The 14,870-nt window shown below is 34.0% G+C and overlaps 1 protein-coding gene across 5 annotated transcripts; it reads left to right on the forward strand.

Moving 5' to 3' along the window:
* Nucleotides 1–1,899: 1,899 nt before the first annotated feature.
* On the forward strand, nt 1,900–14,476 carry LOC123566635 (uncharacterized). Of its 5 annotated transcripts, XM_053550217.1 has the most exons (11): nt 2,478–2,496; nt 2,833–2,950; nt 6,369–6,589; nt 7,212–7,302; nt 7,972–8,043; nt 8,785–8,847; nt 10,461–10,517; nt 11,263–11,343; nt 12,144–12,209; nt 13,717–13,797; nt 14,362–14,476. In XM_053550217.1, exons 3-11 carry the CDS (start codon nt 6,483–6,485, stop codon nt 14,371–14,373), a joined length of 630 nt encoding a protein of 209 aa, XP_053406192.1. In that variant the 5' UTR covers nt 2,478–2,496; nt 2,833–2,950; nt 6,369–6,482; the 3' UTR covers nt 14,374–14,476. The 5 variants fall into 5 exon arrangements, with proteins under 5 accessions (XP_053406195.1, XP_053406192.1, XP_053406193.1 ...); XM_053550216.1 differs by lacking the exon at nt 2,478–2,496 and having other exon boundaries at nt 2,507–2,950; XM_053550220.1 differs by lacking the exons at nt 6,369–6,589; nt 7,212–7,302 and having other exon boundaries at nt 1,900–2,496.
* Nucleotides 14,477–14,870: the final 394 nt, after the last annotated feature.

The following is a 14,870-nucleotide window of genomic DNA, read 5'->3' on the forward strand; positions in this document are numbered from 1 at the left end:
AATTGAGAATCATCAGTACAATGTTTACAAAAAGAAAATGGTCTCTGATAATTACTTTCGTTTCCAAATTAAAGAAATACAGCAGAAGGTATAGACTGGCATCAGTCGTTAGAGTCATTAAATGTAAACCAATTGGCCATAAAATCAATCCTCTCTGATACCATTTTCTGAAAAAAAATGTACACTATCTCTTGCCTCTGTCTCTTATTTTATAGAGATGAGCCTAGAGAAAAAATGTTTTTCTGAGAAAATATCAGTGTCAGAATGAAGAAATTAATATTATTACAGATAATTTGATCTCAACAGACTTTGTAAGTCTACAGAAGGTTTAAAGACAACAATGAAGAAATCCTTAACTTTAATGAATCATACTTTCGTTATAAAATAAATTATGCCTTCCTGGAGACTTAAAAAAATTTACCATCATATGCTACATTTTTTTTCATCAACTTTGCAGCACATCAGAGCATTAGAATATATGTGGTTAAAACTTGCGGCATAATAACAAATATTTTAACAACAGCACCACTTACAGGTGGCATCCCTGGAAATATGTAAGAAAAGAGTATACAGTTCAGATTTCTAAGTTTAAAATGGGCAAAATGCAGGTTCGAGTTAATGGTTCTTGGCCTAATAAAATAGTACATTAATAATGATAAACTTAAGTGTGCACAGTTTCAAAGCTGTAGCTCTTACACTTTTTGAGAAAAGGTGACCTAAACAAAACTAGAAATGTGTCCATGGGACACAGATGCCCCAACTACATGACATTAAAATGATAATTTTTTCCCAGGTCAGGGGCCAAAAATGACAATTTTTTCCCAGGTCAGGGGCCAGAACTCCTACAATACTGAATGAATCCGGATGCGAAACCCCAGGTGCACAAATGCACATGCTGACCAACATTCCTGTAAACTTTGGTGACTCTAGGTCAAATACTTTTGGAGCTACGCACGACACAACATTAAAATTACCCATTTTAACTAAGTCAGTGGCTATAACTCCTACACGACTGAATGAATCCGGACGCGAAACCCCAGGTGCATAACTGCATATGCTGACCAACATTCCTGTTAACTTTGGTGACTGTAGGTCAAATACTTTTGGAGCCATGCGCGACACAACATTAAAATGACCATTATTTTACTAAGTCAGGGGCCATAACTTATACATGACTGAATGAATCCGGACGCGAAACCCCAGGTGCACAACTACACATGCTGACCAACATTTCTGTAAAGTTTTGTGACTCTAGGTCATATACTTTTGGAGCTAGGCGCGACACAACATTAAAATGACCAATTTTTACAAAGTCAGGGGCCATAACTTCTACATGAATGAATGAATCCGGACACGAAACCCCAGGTGCACAACTACACATGCTGACCAACATTCCTGTAAAGTTTTGTGACTCTACGTCAAATACTTTCAGAGCTACGCGCGACATAACATTTTCGGAAGGACGGACGGACAAGAGCAAATCTATATGCCCCCCCCCCCCCCCCCCCAAAAGTGGGGGCATAAAAATGATACTTATCATGCAAACCATTATTCTGCAGACAAACCGAATTTTAAGTATGAATTAAATAGTAGCTTTCAAGTTGCTAAAATGCCCTCAGGTCAAAGATATTTTCTGAGAAAGTAATATATTTATTATATTATAATACCAATTCTTGTGAGGGGTATATACTTATTAAAACTGACATGTTGCAAATTAGACGTAAAAGTTAGTTTACTTCTGATAATTTAATTCTTTTTTAGCAAGAGATGACTTTAAACAGCTTGTTTTGTGAAAATCTGAAATCTTATGTATACAAGTACAGCCTCCATAATCCAAAAATATAATGAACCAGGACATGTAGTACCTATATGAGTACATGAAATAACAGAAACAAATTTCTACCTGAAAATTATTAGAAAAAAGACAAGTATTGCATAAGAGCAAAAACACTCTGGTACTCTTTTTTTTCTACTAGGTAATCAAGTATTTGAAGTAGGCTGCCAACATTCATCATATGCATTTAAGAATCTATAATTCATATCTATTTTGAATAATTGAATGTAGTTCTGTAATGAAACAGTTATACTCTAGGTAATATTGGTATGATGAAAAATGAATATTTTTGAATAAAATTACAATTATTGATTGTAGATCTATAGAACTTTTAAAGTAGCCGTAAATATATTTATTTACTTACCTCTTCCTGTGGAAAATAAGCAAGACAGAAGGTCGAACAAATCAGCAAAACAAGCACACGTCTGATCTCCATGATGATTTCTAAGTTAAATGATAATAATTCATTAGCGGCGCCTAATTGCCAATAATTGGTCCTTCGATATACTATTCGTCACCCGTGTCGGTGGACAATATCAGCTCACCTTTGATGTTTCAGCGATACTCCCTGTCATCAAGCGCGTGCCGATAAGCAGCGCGTGCCACCCGCTGTGACGTGCAAATTCAGCATCATGGACGGTTTCATTCCATTTTAAAAATAGGTAAATCAAGTTTAAATACTTATTTTATTTACTAACGTTTTTATACAAAAAAGTTTATGATATTTATTATGAAATTATTAAAATGATGTAAAACTAATTATGCAGTTACCATTAACATTGATTATAGATCTATTAAAATAAAAATTAAATCAAACAAATATTAACAGATTTGCAGTAATTTAAAATGGACTCGCCTTAAGTGTAAATAAGGCAGCCATTGAACATTCGAGATCCATCTGTTTCAGCAGTGCGAATTGTCTATATCTAAGATATTTCAAACTTACGTTATAAATTATTTTCAACAACATTAAATATTAATTATTTAATATCGAGAAGGATGGCTTGGTGCTTCAGTGAAGAAGATTCTTTCCTGCGAGTGTTTGATCTTGGGTCCAAGGAGAAATCCATGATAGTAACAGGTTTAAAGAAGGGACCGGCCAAACATTTGCTTACGGTAAGACATGTTTTCACTTTTTCAGATCTTTAAATGTTAGAATTTATATATTTATATCGATCTCGGGTACTGCAGATTGTTAAAAGTGTAGATCTATTTATCTTGCAGGTAGATCTAGGCCTTCTGCCTTTTTTAAACAAAGTTCAAACTGTCAAAAACATATAATATAGATCTTTGTATATATATTAGGGGATTCTGTTTTTTAACTTTCACAAATTGATATTTTATTTTATAAGTTTGAAAGTACATAGATCCTCGGGTAAGAAATGAGGTATAGATCTTAAAAATATTCCCATTAGTTTTTGAGATACATGCTTCTGAAAACTGGAGATGTGATGCAATTTGGTGAAAATATCATCAAGTAAAAATGGCAACAAAATGGTTAAAATCACAAGGGTTCAAATTTAAACAAGCATTCAAGCTAATGCTAGTAGATTTTCAGGTTGTTTTTTTTTCAGCCATTTATATAGCTGTTATTCGGCTATATTCCCAATGCCAAAAAGTATGTATTTTTCCAAAAATTAATGCAAAAATTTCCAATCTAGATCTAGTTTCTGAAAAAAAAATTCATCAAAATTGCATAAAAAATGACCAAGTTATGGAAGTATGTTAAAGACTATGGGACTAAATATTTCTCAATTTGGAACATTTACATGTCAATATTCCCAATTCTGGGGGTATAGGCTATGTTCCCAAATTAGCTAGAAAAAACCCTGATTTTTTAAAATAGCTAGTGGGTTTGGAATGTACTAGCTAATCTCAGCTATTCATTAATATTATATAACAAGCAAATGTCTTCAGAGTTTAATTGTTTTGAAGGTACACATTTTTCTTCATGAAAGGAATGTAATATCATTATTTTATGTGTATGATATTTTATTGTTAAATAGTATGCAGTGAAATGCAAGTAAACTGAAGTCAGCTGCCTGGGTACCCTCATATATACTTACAGGACTTATTTGAAATTTCATTATTGTTATTAGTTGGACTGAGACAATCCGGGTCACAGATAACTATGGACTGATTTTATGTCAAATTACCTCCCTTTATTTCAAATTAAAATGGGTATATCTCCATAACTAATGAAGATACTGATCTGAAATTTCATTTATGTCAACAGATTTATTTGGCAGATCCTTTTGTCCATTTACAATATTTATTTTTTTTAATTACTTCCCTTTTACGTTACTATATATAGCTTATTTTTAGTAACTTTTTTATTATTGGCCGTAGGGAAAACACGAGACTAGTTTTCTGTGGTTGGTATGGATGGTACCTCCAATTTTTTTTCTTTTTGGTTAAATTTTTTCCCTTTGTTGTTCCTGTCCTTAGATATTTTTTCTGAGGACTTTCTTGTCCTCAAGTGCAATGATAACAGGTGAGCGATATAGGGCCATCATGGCCCTCTTGTTTTTAGTTTCCTTTTGGAGCACACTACTTGTACAGTTTGTGCTGCATTTTTTTTTCAAACCACTGAAGTGTTCGTCATAATTAGGCACAGGGCATGCTTTAAAATTTTGTCAGTCGGACGGCCAACAGGAAAATAGCTGTCTTGCTTTCATTTAGTCTGTTCACAAACAGCAGTGTACACCCAAACAGTATACACCCTAACAAAACCATAGGCACTTCTTATTTACATAGAGGATATTGCATATGTGTCTTTTCATATTGAATTTATCAAACAAGTTGAATATAATAATAAAATGCGAGGCTCTGCCGAAAATAGCTGTCTTGCTTTCATTTAGTCTTTTCACAAACAGCAGTGTACACCCAAACAGTATACACCCTAACAAAACCATAGGCACTTCTTATTTACATAGAGGATATTGCATATGTGTCTTTTCATATTGAATTTATCAAACAAGTTGAATATAATAATAAAATGCGAGGCTCTGCCGAGCATTTTATCAATTTTATTCATCAGGTTTAATAAATTTTCAGTGTGAAAAGTCACAAATGTAATATTCTTTTTAGCTCACGGTCACGTAGTGATCTCGGTTTTTCCTAAGGCCAATAATAATAAAGTTACTTAATAATATAAGGTAGGGTTTTATGATTTACTTAATAATTTGTAAAAAGGGTGTTTGTTTTATGTATATTCCCCTGTATCCTTTGGATTGGTGGCATATTTTATGTCAGTCTGTCCATCCTTATGTACGTACATACGTACACAAAAACTGGTACTTCAGTGTGAGCAATGTAAGGTCAAACATCATATTTTGGACATAATTGCATTAAATATATGGATTTTTTTAAGCTCACAAACATTACTCATTGACACAGTACCTTCACATTGATAATAGATATATGACCTTTACCTTCAAGGTGACCTCCAAGGTCAAAAACTTTTCCTCTTTAGCTCATCTGAGCACTTTTTTATAAGGGTTAGCTATTGTGATCGGTCAATGTCTGTTATATGTGGATGCATTTGTCAGTACATCCGTGTGTGTATTTGTCAACCATCTCTGGACATTTCCTCCTAAACCACGGATTGATTTTGATAAAACTTCACAGGAATAATCCTTCGGGAGTCCTCTTTCAAAGGTGTTTGAATGGTTCAGGTCCATTGCACAACTAGGTCACGGGAGCTGAAAATAGATGTTTTAGCTGAGAAATTCAAAAATCTTTTGGCTGAAACCACAAGCACTAGGCTTTTGATATTTGGTGTATAGAATTGCCTATTGGTCCTGTACCAAGATTTTTCAAATTATACTCCTGGGGTGAAAGTTTAACAAAGACTTACAATAAAAAATCTTTTTTCCGTCTGAAACCACAAAGAATAGGCCTTTGATATTTGGTATGTTGCATTGCCTAGTGGTCCTCTATTAAGATAGTTGAAATTATGTCAAAGGTCAAGGTCGCTGTGACCTTTAGCACTAGAGAAGCTAATAACTCCACAGTGCTTAGGAATATGTCATGTTTGAATTTCTTTTAATATTCAGCTGTGCTTTAAAACTGTTTTTAAATTTCTTTTAATTGTTTAATATCAATTTTCTGATTCACATGTCAGATTTGTAGTTGAATTGAGAGTTAATTAGTCCCTTTGACTTTTATCCAATTCTCAATACATATATGTCCGTGTTCCCGAGTAAACCTTCTATATTTAAAAACATCATGAGAAAATTGTTATGGCAAGAATCAGTTTTTCCTATTTCATGTAAATGATCAAAGATTTTTCCACACACTGTAAGGCAAACTATATATCAAATTTTCAAAAATACATCATCTAAAAATGCATCATTTTTTAGGACTGAATAAATCAATTTACATGTTAAACCTTGAAATGAAAAGTTGGGTCTCAACATATATATCTATTTAACTTTTTTTTTATACATGTGTTTATATATGTATATTTTTGTGTTATATTTACTTCCAGAATGGAGGTTTTTAGTGTTTAGAATGCTAATTAATATTTCAGTCAAATGCTGAGGCAAGAGCTAAACTAAGGACTATGGCTGCCGTGGCTGACCTCAATGAGGTAATGTGGGCATGAATAGAGGCACTTGCCAGCCAGTGGACAGACGTGAAGCCGATGAAGCAGACTGCCTTCACACACTTCGTTACCTTGGATGACAACAATAAGGGGAGGTTGCTGACGGTATGGGAGGAATTAGGAGTCAAAAGTTATCAGAAAGAGCTGTAAGTTATGGTTTGTTCTTTAGAAATGTTTTGAATGATTGTTTGGTTAGGAACTCTTTTAAACTAAACGAAGCTCAAAGTAGTTTTGACGGAAGATTATGACACTTTAAATCCAGCATGATTTAGATTGGGAATTTATCAGTTAACCTTATAACATGGGTTATTGCTGGTTGAAATCAACCATGACATTGTATCAGTTATTAATTCCCTATCCCGATGGTGTCTGGTCCAAGGTTATCATATGGAGGATGCTAATGGAAAAAGGTGCCTTATAGGTTTCATTTCCAGGCCCTACCTGGAGACACAACAACCCATGATGTGTCTCTGTTTTAAAATTAACTTCATGTAGTCACCTACATCTTGACAGGGACTGTCCTACCAAAGGACATCAGTAGCATTACAAAGAAAGAGTGTAAACGAACCAAAAGTAGTGGCAAATTATTTTTTTATATTGTAGACATTCTATCATACATTTAGATCTGATAACATAGTTTTGTGAAATTGTAAAAAGAGATAGTTGTTTCATTTTCAGGTTTATTTCTTTCATAGACCATTTGGTAACTATATGAACCAGATGAAAGTCAAATAATTTGGGTATATGTACATTAAATTATTATTGCAGGAACAGACTCACAGCAAGAAAGATGAAAGCTGCAGTAACACCAAACACACAAGATGAGAAAACGGGCAATACTGACAATGAGAATGATGATGTAAAAACATTTCTCTGTACATGTTTATCATATAACAGAGACACTACAAAGACTGCATTTAGTGTTTACTAAGTCTGTCATAATCAAACATTCCTTAGTTACTTTCATTATTATTACTTTTCCTATGACATTGGGAGCCAATTTTTATTTTCTTACAATGTTGTTCGAACATGCTTTCATGTACCAGTACTGGTTATTCCCAGGAAGCAGAATTTTAAAGATTTACTGATAAAAACATAGAATTAAGCTAAAGTATTATTTATAAACGAACATGCTTTCACAAATGTAATACACCTCGATTGCCTAGTGGTAGAGCGTCCGCTTTGAGTGTGGGATGTCGTGGGTTCGATCCCCTGCCGTGTCATACCAAAGACGTGAAAAATGGTACCAGTAACTCCCATGCTTGGCGCTCAGCATTAAAATGGAAACTGGCCACTTCTCATACCCTCGTGGCGATAGATTCCATCATAAATTAACAAATTATGTCAGATTTACATTTCTTCACATTTGTAAATTTTCCACAATTTTCATCTTGTTCGTAAATTCTTCAAAAAAACCCATTAAATCCTTAAGGCTTTTCAGCATCAGCATTAAAAGATCTATATATACTTCTACATTCTGTAAGATTGTTACTGCTGGTTTTGATAAATTAATTTCTTTTATTTCTAGTGCAATACAGCTACAAATGGTTCAGATGAACGTACGCACAGCTTAACTCAAGAGGAGTTTGACAGATTGAAGGTTTGGTTCTACGTTTTTGATGGAATTTGAATAATTAGAATTTGCCAGCTTAAAGCTACTTGGCTACTGATTCCACTGCAAAAATCTTTGTATCATCGAATTAAGTAATCCACAAAAAGAATGGTTTACTTTTTGCAGCTTGTAATTTCAAACAACTGTTCAAATTTGTTTTGCAATTTGATTGATTATCTCTTATATTAAATGGTAACAATTTGGGACAAATTAAAAATAGTTCATAGCACTGACATCTGTAGCAGCTTTAAATGATTTATGTTATTTTAGGGGCAGCATTACCAGAGTGCTTAGCATTTGCTATACAGTATGACTCAAACATACATGGTGCACTCTGACAATATTATATATACATATATACATGTATATAATCACGAGAATGAAAGCTATAAGATCCAGTCTAGTTTTGTAAAAATGTAAGGGTACACTACAAAACCTTTATGTAAAAGAAGCACACAAATGTCATACATATAGGTATATAGTCACCCTTGTGAACCAAGAGGTGACAAATGGTCATCTCAGAGTGTCTAAGAGTCTGTGGGGAAGGGAATTCAGTTGTCTGTAAAGCTGTCCCTGATGGAGGGTCATAAGATTCTTTGTGTCAGTATAGGTATCTTGGAGTATGGCCTTTGTTCACAGGTGACCTGGCTACCATAGGTAGCCATTAACACAAGTTTGGAATGTTACTCATTATCATAGACATTAATGTAACTATTTGTTTCTATGTAGGAAGAGAACAAGAATAAAGATATCATGGTGAAAAAGTTGCAAGAAGAAAATCAGCAATTAAAGGTAATAAATGTGTAGATATTGTAGTTCATGAGTCTTACATGCTGGTCTAATAAATCTGGCTAGTCTAAATTGTTATCATATAGGCCATGAAAGGAAATGAAGTTTTAAAGAACCATTAGTCTACTTTACTAAGTTTTTGAAGTATCCCCCTGTATTTAATAATGCTTGTCCGGAACATGACTTGAAGTTGTAAAAGGCTTTTGATTGAAAAATCACAGTATGAAAGAAGCCACCGATAGAAAATGCAATATCAAAGAAGTACAACTCTACATGGCCTACTTTTTATTAGTTCGAGTATACGAAGTATAAGAAGAGCTATCCTACTCGCCCCGGCGTCAGCGTCTTTCCGCATCCCAACCTTGGTTAAAGTTTTGGTGCACTTCCTCTTTTTTCAACTTATCTCTGTAATTACTTGATGGATTTGATTCAAACTTAAAATACTTATTCCTTATCATTATCCACATCATCTGATGTAAGGGCCATAACTCTGGCACCAATATTTCATGAATTATCCCCCCTTTGCACTTAGATTTTAAGGTTAAAGTTTTGATGCACTTTCACTCTATCTCTGTTATTACTGAATTGATTTGATTCAAACTTAAAATAGTTGTTCAGTATCATCACCCACATCATATGACACAAGATGCATAACACTGGCACAATTTTTCATGAATTATTCCCCTTTTTACTTAGAATTTCAGGTTAAAGTTTTATGCACTTTCACTCTATCTCTGTTATTACTGAGTGGATCTGATTCGAACTTAAACAACTGTTCAACATCATTACCCTTATCATATGACACAAGTTGCATAACTCTGGGACCAATCTTTCATGAATTATTTTCCCTTTTTACTTAGAATTTTAGGTTAAAGTTTTGGTGCACTTTTACTCTACATCTGTTATTACTGAATGGATTTGATTCAGACTAAAATTAGTTGTTCAACATCATCACCCACACCATATGATGCAAGGTGCATAACTCTGGCACCAATTTTTCATTAATTACTCCCTCTTTGTACTTAGAATTTTAGGTTAAAGTTTTAATGCACTTTCACTCTGTCTCTGTTATTACTGAATGGATTTGATTCAAACTTAAAATAGTTGTTCAACAACATCACCCACACAAGGTGCATAACTCTGGCACCAATATTTAATGAATTATGCCCCTTTTTGCTTAGGATATACTTATATAGTGTTTTGATAGATTTTATTTTTTCCTGTCTTATTACTTTAAGTTGACATTTTTGACATAGACTCAGGCTATTGTGTAATATCTTCATCCACAATTGGAGTCATTAAACACTCCAGTGACAGCTCTAGTTTCCTCAGATGTGCCCAGTTTCACTATCCACCATCGAAATAGTCGAACGCGCTGTCTCCTGTGACAGCTCTTGTATTATTATCTGGGGCATAACTAAAATATCACAATTATTTATTCAAACTGCATGCAAATTCAGCAAGTTCATTTTAAGAACCATAACGTTGAATGCCAATTTATTTAATTATCTCCCTTTACCAAGGTCTTGTTGATTTAGTCCACATTCTGACAACCGCAAGTACTTATGGTTTTACTGATTCCTTGTTTTTAATGATTTACAATATTTCTTTTGCAGATTGACAATAAGGATCACCTTAAAACAATAGAAAAACTAAGAGATGAAGTAAAAAAGGTATGTAAAACGTTGTTAATCTTTTGATGATAAGCATTTTGTTTCATTATTATTTTTGCATGCAACAGTATCATTGAAAGTATACCTGTAGAAAGTGAAACAAGGTAACGGCACAAAGAACATGGTTTGCTTGTCCTTTCATACAGATACAAGAATTTTAGCATGATCTAAAACCAGTATATCCTGCTTGCATGAGATGTTGAAAAAGCAATTGATTAGGATTGCACAGCAAATATTTTAGCACATTTGTTAGATTTAATCTAAATGATCGCGTTAGAATGGAAATAGATCTTTTTTATAGTTGTACCAGTCAATTTACAAATAATGCATTGTAATTAATCACTTGGGCCTTTGTGATTACTTTACTGTAAAACCTGCTTTAGCAGTCATCTTTATTAATCAGCCAACATATCTAAAGTAGTTGCCTCATTTCCCAAAACTCATTGTATAAATTACCTGCATTATAAAGCCACCTTTTTCCACTGGGTTGGCTGCTTAATACTGGTTTAACTGTACTACACATCTGACATGATATTACCTAGTATTTCACTCAAAAGTAAAATCCATTTTCCGATTTGAAAGATGATATTGTCTAATTTGACAACTATATATGAGTTTGATGAATTCAAAGAGATTATTTGCAGAATGTTTGATTGATGATTGTATTGTGAAAGAAAGACTTAATTGTTGTTATAATGAATTTATGACATTTGTCACATGTTTAACATGTACAATTACTTTTCAGTATGCAGTAATGGCCGCTAATCATAAGGCTCACTCTGGTGAGAACGAAAGTCAGCAGAAAAAATCCAGTAGGACTGCTAAGGTAAATTATTTATAAAACTGTTTGCTTATGAATCAAGCCTTCCCATGCAAAAATGTGTCTTCTCAATGAGAAAAAGAATATTAATAAAGTGTCAAATTGGCAAATCACTAAACATTTTGAATTGGAATTGTAGGTCTAAACTTTCCAGAAAAGTCTAATTGTAGTTTTCTGAAATTATAATCACAAGTGGCAGAACATAGGTTTCTGCATGATATAACTAAATAAAATCATGGTAATTCATCAGATTTATTCAACAACTTATTAAATTACTATGAAGTAATTTGTAAAATACAAGGAATTTCAGGGAGGTAACAAGTTTCAGATATGTAGGAAGAAAATTACCTGCACACAATGATAAAATATAGATTTTGCAGAAAAAATTTAATTGTTTTAAGAATATTTGAAAAGGATTAAAGAACTATGCAAACAAAGATGACGTAATAAGGTAGATCTTTATTAGTCCCCTACTGGTTCCGGGAACTAGAGGAAAGCACTTGTCCGCCCATCATTCTGTCCGGCTGGCCGTCCGCAATTTTGTGTCCAGTCCATAACTCGGTCATCCATGAAGGGATTTTAATATTACTTGGAACAAATGTTTCCAATTATAAGACAACGTGTCATGCGCAAAACTCGGTTCCCTACCTTAAAGGTCAAGGTCACAATTTAAGGTCAAAGGTCAGTAGGGGTTTCTTGTCTATGATGAGTAGATATGCTCTGGAGAGATGCAGGTTCAAGGTCACACATAGATTTTAAAGGTCAAAATTGACATTAAACTCTTACTTGTATGTTTTCCTTTGCAGCGACCACTTGAGAATGAAAGGGAGCCCTTGGTGGATGAAAGTGAGCAACCAAGCAAGAAAGTAAAGGTAATAGATATAATAATTTACATTGATCAAGTTTTTGCATGTAATTCATGCTCTTGTGTATTAGACTTTCAGAATTTCAGTGTAAATTAAAGTATGATCTGTGGTGAGACAAAAAGCTTTTGAGTGAGTAGTGAAAATATAATTTTCAGCAATCCCATAAAAATGGGTAGATGACCCCTATTGTTTTTGGGGTCACTCTGTTAAAGGTCAAGGTCACAGGGGCCTGAACATTGAAAACCATTTCCAATCAATAACTAAGTCTTGAGTACCACTTGACCCAGAATGTTGAAACTTCATAGGATGATTGTACATGCAAAGTAGATGACCCCTATCGATTTTGGGGTCATTCTGTTAAAGGTCAAGGTCACAGGGGCCTGAACATTGAAAAACATTTCCGGTCAGTAACTTGAGAACAACTTGACCCAGAATGTTGAAACTTAATAGGATGATTGGTCATGCAGAGTAGATGACCCCTATCGCTTTTGGGGTCACTCTGTTAAAGGTCAAGGTCACAGGGGCCTGAACATGGAAAACCGTTTCTGATCAATAACTTGAGAACCTCTTGACCCAGAATGTTAAAACTTTATAGGATAATTGGACATACAGAGTAAATGACCCCAATTAATTTTGGGGTCACTCTATTAAAGGTCAAGGTCACAGGGGCCTGAACATGGAAAACAATTTCCGGTCAGTAACTTGAGAACCACTGAACCCAGAATGTTGAAACTTCATAGGATGATTGCTCATGCAGAGTAGATGACCCCTATTGATTTTGGGGTCACTCCATTAAAGGTCAAGGTCACAGGGGCCTGAACATTGATAACCATTTCTGATCAATAACTTGAGAACCTCTTGATCCAGAATGTTGAAACTTCATAGGATAATTGAACATGCAGAGTAGATGACCCCTATTTATTTTTGGGTCAGTCTATTAAAGGTCAAGGTCACAGGGGCCTGGTCATGTGAAATCATTTCCAGAAATAACTTGATAACCACTTGACCTAGAATGTTGAAACTTAATAGGATGATTGGACATGCAGAGTAGATGACCCCTATTTATTTTCGGGGGCACTTGATCAAAGGTCATGTCACAGGAGCCTGAACATTGACTTGAGAACCACTAGGCCAAGAGTGTTGAAACTTAGCAGGATGACTGGACATGCCAAGTAGATGATCCCTATTGCAGCCAACCATCAGTGTCTCTTTGACTTTCGCTCATGACTCCTATTGACTTCTTGCCTATACCACTTTGCATTGGGGGAGACATGCGCTTTTTTGCAAAAGCATCTTCTAGTTATATCTGTCCCAGTACAACACAATAGAAATTTGATTAAGAAAAGACAAAAATAGTGTTTTAATGCATTTAATGTGTCAAGTAATAATTTCAAGCCCTCTTTACAAAAACAACAAATATTTTCATGTTTTTCAAAATTTTCTTTTTCTGTTACCTTTTGACATTGTGCAAGTTCCTATAGATATAAATGAGAATATTTGTTTGTCTTTTCAGTTCTCTGTTGGTGAAAAAGTTCGGGCATTGTATAAGGATGGACATTCCTACAAGGCCAGGATTATAAGGATTAACAAAATTGTAAGTATATTTAGTTATACATGTATTTATAGTGGCACTGACTTAATAAGTAACTGAGAGTATAATCTGTGATCAAGGGTTGACTACACTTACAATTACTATAACATCTCACTAACTCCCTTGCAATTACTAAGCGAAGAATTTTTTAGAAAGAAATCAATACAACTGAGTCATGATTCCCAAAACTTTCACCTTCTATCATTAAGGTCTTGAATACTTTTCAAGTTATTCTCTGGACAAGCATTTTATTGTTTTATACGAAAAAAGTAAGAATTAAAAAAGAAACGTAATAGGCTGACCTACTTCGCAATTGCAGCTATCATTTTGTGAAGTATCAAACATATACCACTAATACTTCTGAAGTTATGCTCGAGATACTTAGTATAAAAGCAAGGTAATAGTAATTAAAACATTCCTCCCAGTATGCAGTTACTTAGGACCTAATTTTATCATTCACCAACAATCAATTAACATTATATCATTATGTCAATAGCATTAAAAAGTTACTTTTTGCCAGTAATTGTTTGCAGTATATTAATAGTTATTCAATATGTTCCATTGCAGCCTACAGAGTGAAGTATATTCAAGATGGAGTGGTCCATGATGTGGATGGTGAAGGACTCGTTACTTATGGTTGAATTACCTGAATTACCAGAAATTTTCATCTTATGATCTTAATCAAACTTTCACTTGTATCAATCCTTACGAGAACCAGTCAGATTCCATATTACAAAATCCTATGAACTGATTTTATGTCAAATTAACTCCCTCTGTTTCAAATTAAAATAGGTATGTCCCAGTAACTAATGAAGATGCTGATTTGAAAACTATCAGGGGAGAATAATTTACTATTACAAATAACCTCACTTTATTTTTATGTTTTATATATATTGCATGCATGACCATCTTGTTTTCTGTGCTAGCATCTTTTATACTTTGTAATACCATTTTGTAATTTTCATCCAGTTTGTGAGGCATAGTTTTATTTGATTTTTGAACTGGTTGTGACTTTGGGTAGATTGACGGGGGCAGTCTGTCGCGTCCATTACCTCCTTTGTTTCAAATTAAATACT

Source organism: Mercenaria mercenaria, chromosome 8 (genome assembly GCF_021730395.1).
Source record: "Mercenaria mercenaria strain notata chromosome 8, MADL_Memer_1, whole genome shotgun sequence".
Taxonomy (NCBI): domain Eukaryota; kingdom Metazoa; phylum Mollusca; class Bivalvia; order Venerida; family Veneridae; genus Mercenaria; species Mercenaria mercenaria.

What these genes read in the sequence shown, in the direction of transcription:
- LOC123566635 (XM_053550217.1), top strand. Translation starts at nt 6,483, where the DNA reads ATGAAGCAGACTGCCTTCACACACTTCGTTACCTTGGATGACAACAAT. An exon ending in AAAAGTTATCAGAAAGAGCT is followed by an intron (nt 6,590 to 7,211) that starts GTAAGTTATGGT and finishes TTATTATTGCAG; the next exon opens with GAACAGACTCACAGCAAGAA. An exon ending in AGGAGTTTGACAGATTGAAG is followed by an intron (nt 8,044 to 8,784) that starts GTTTGGTTCTAC and finishes GTTTCTATGTAG; the next exon opens with GAAGAGAACAAGAATAAAGA.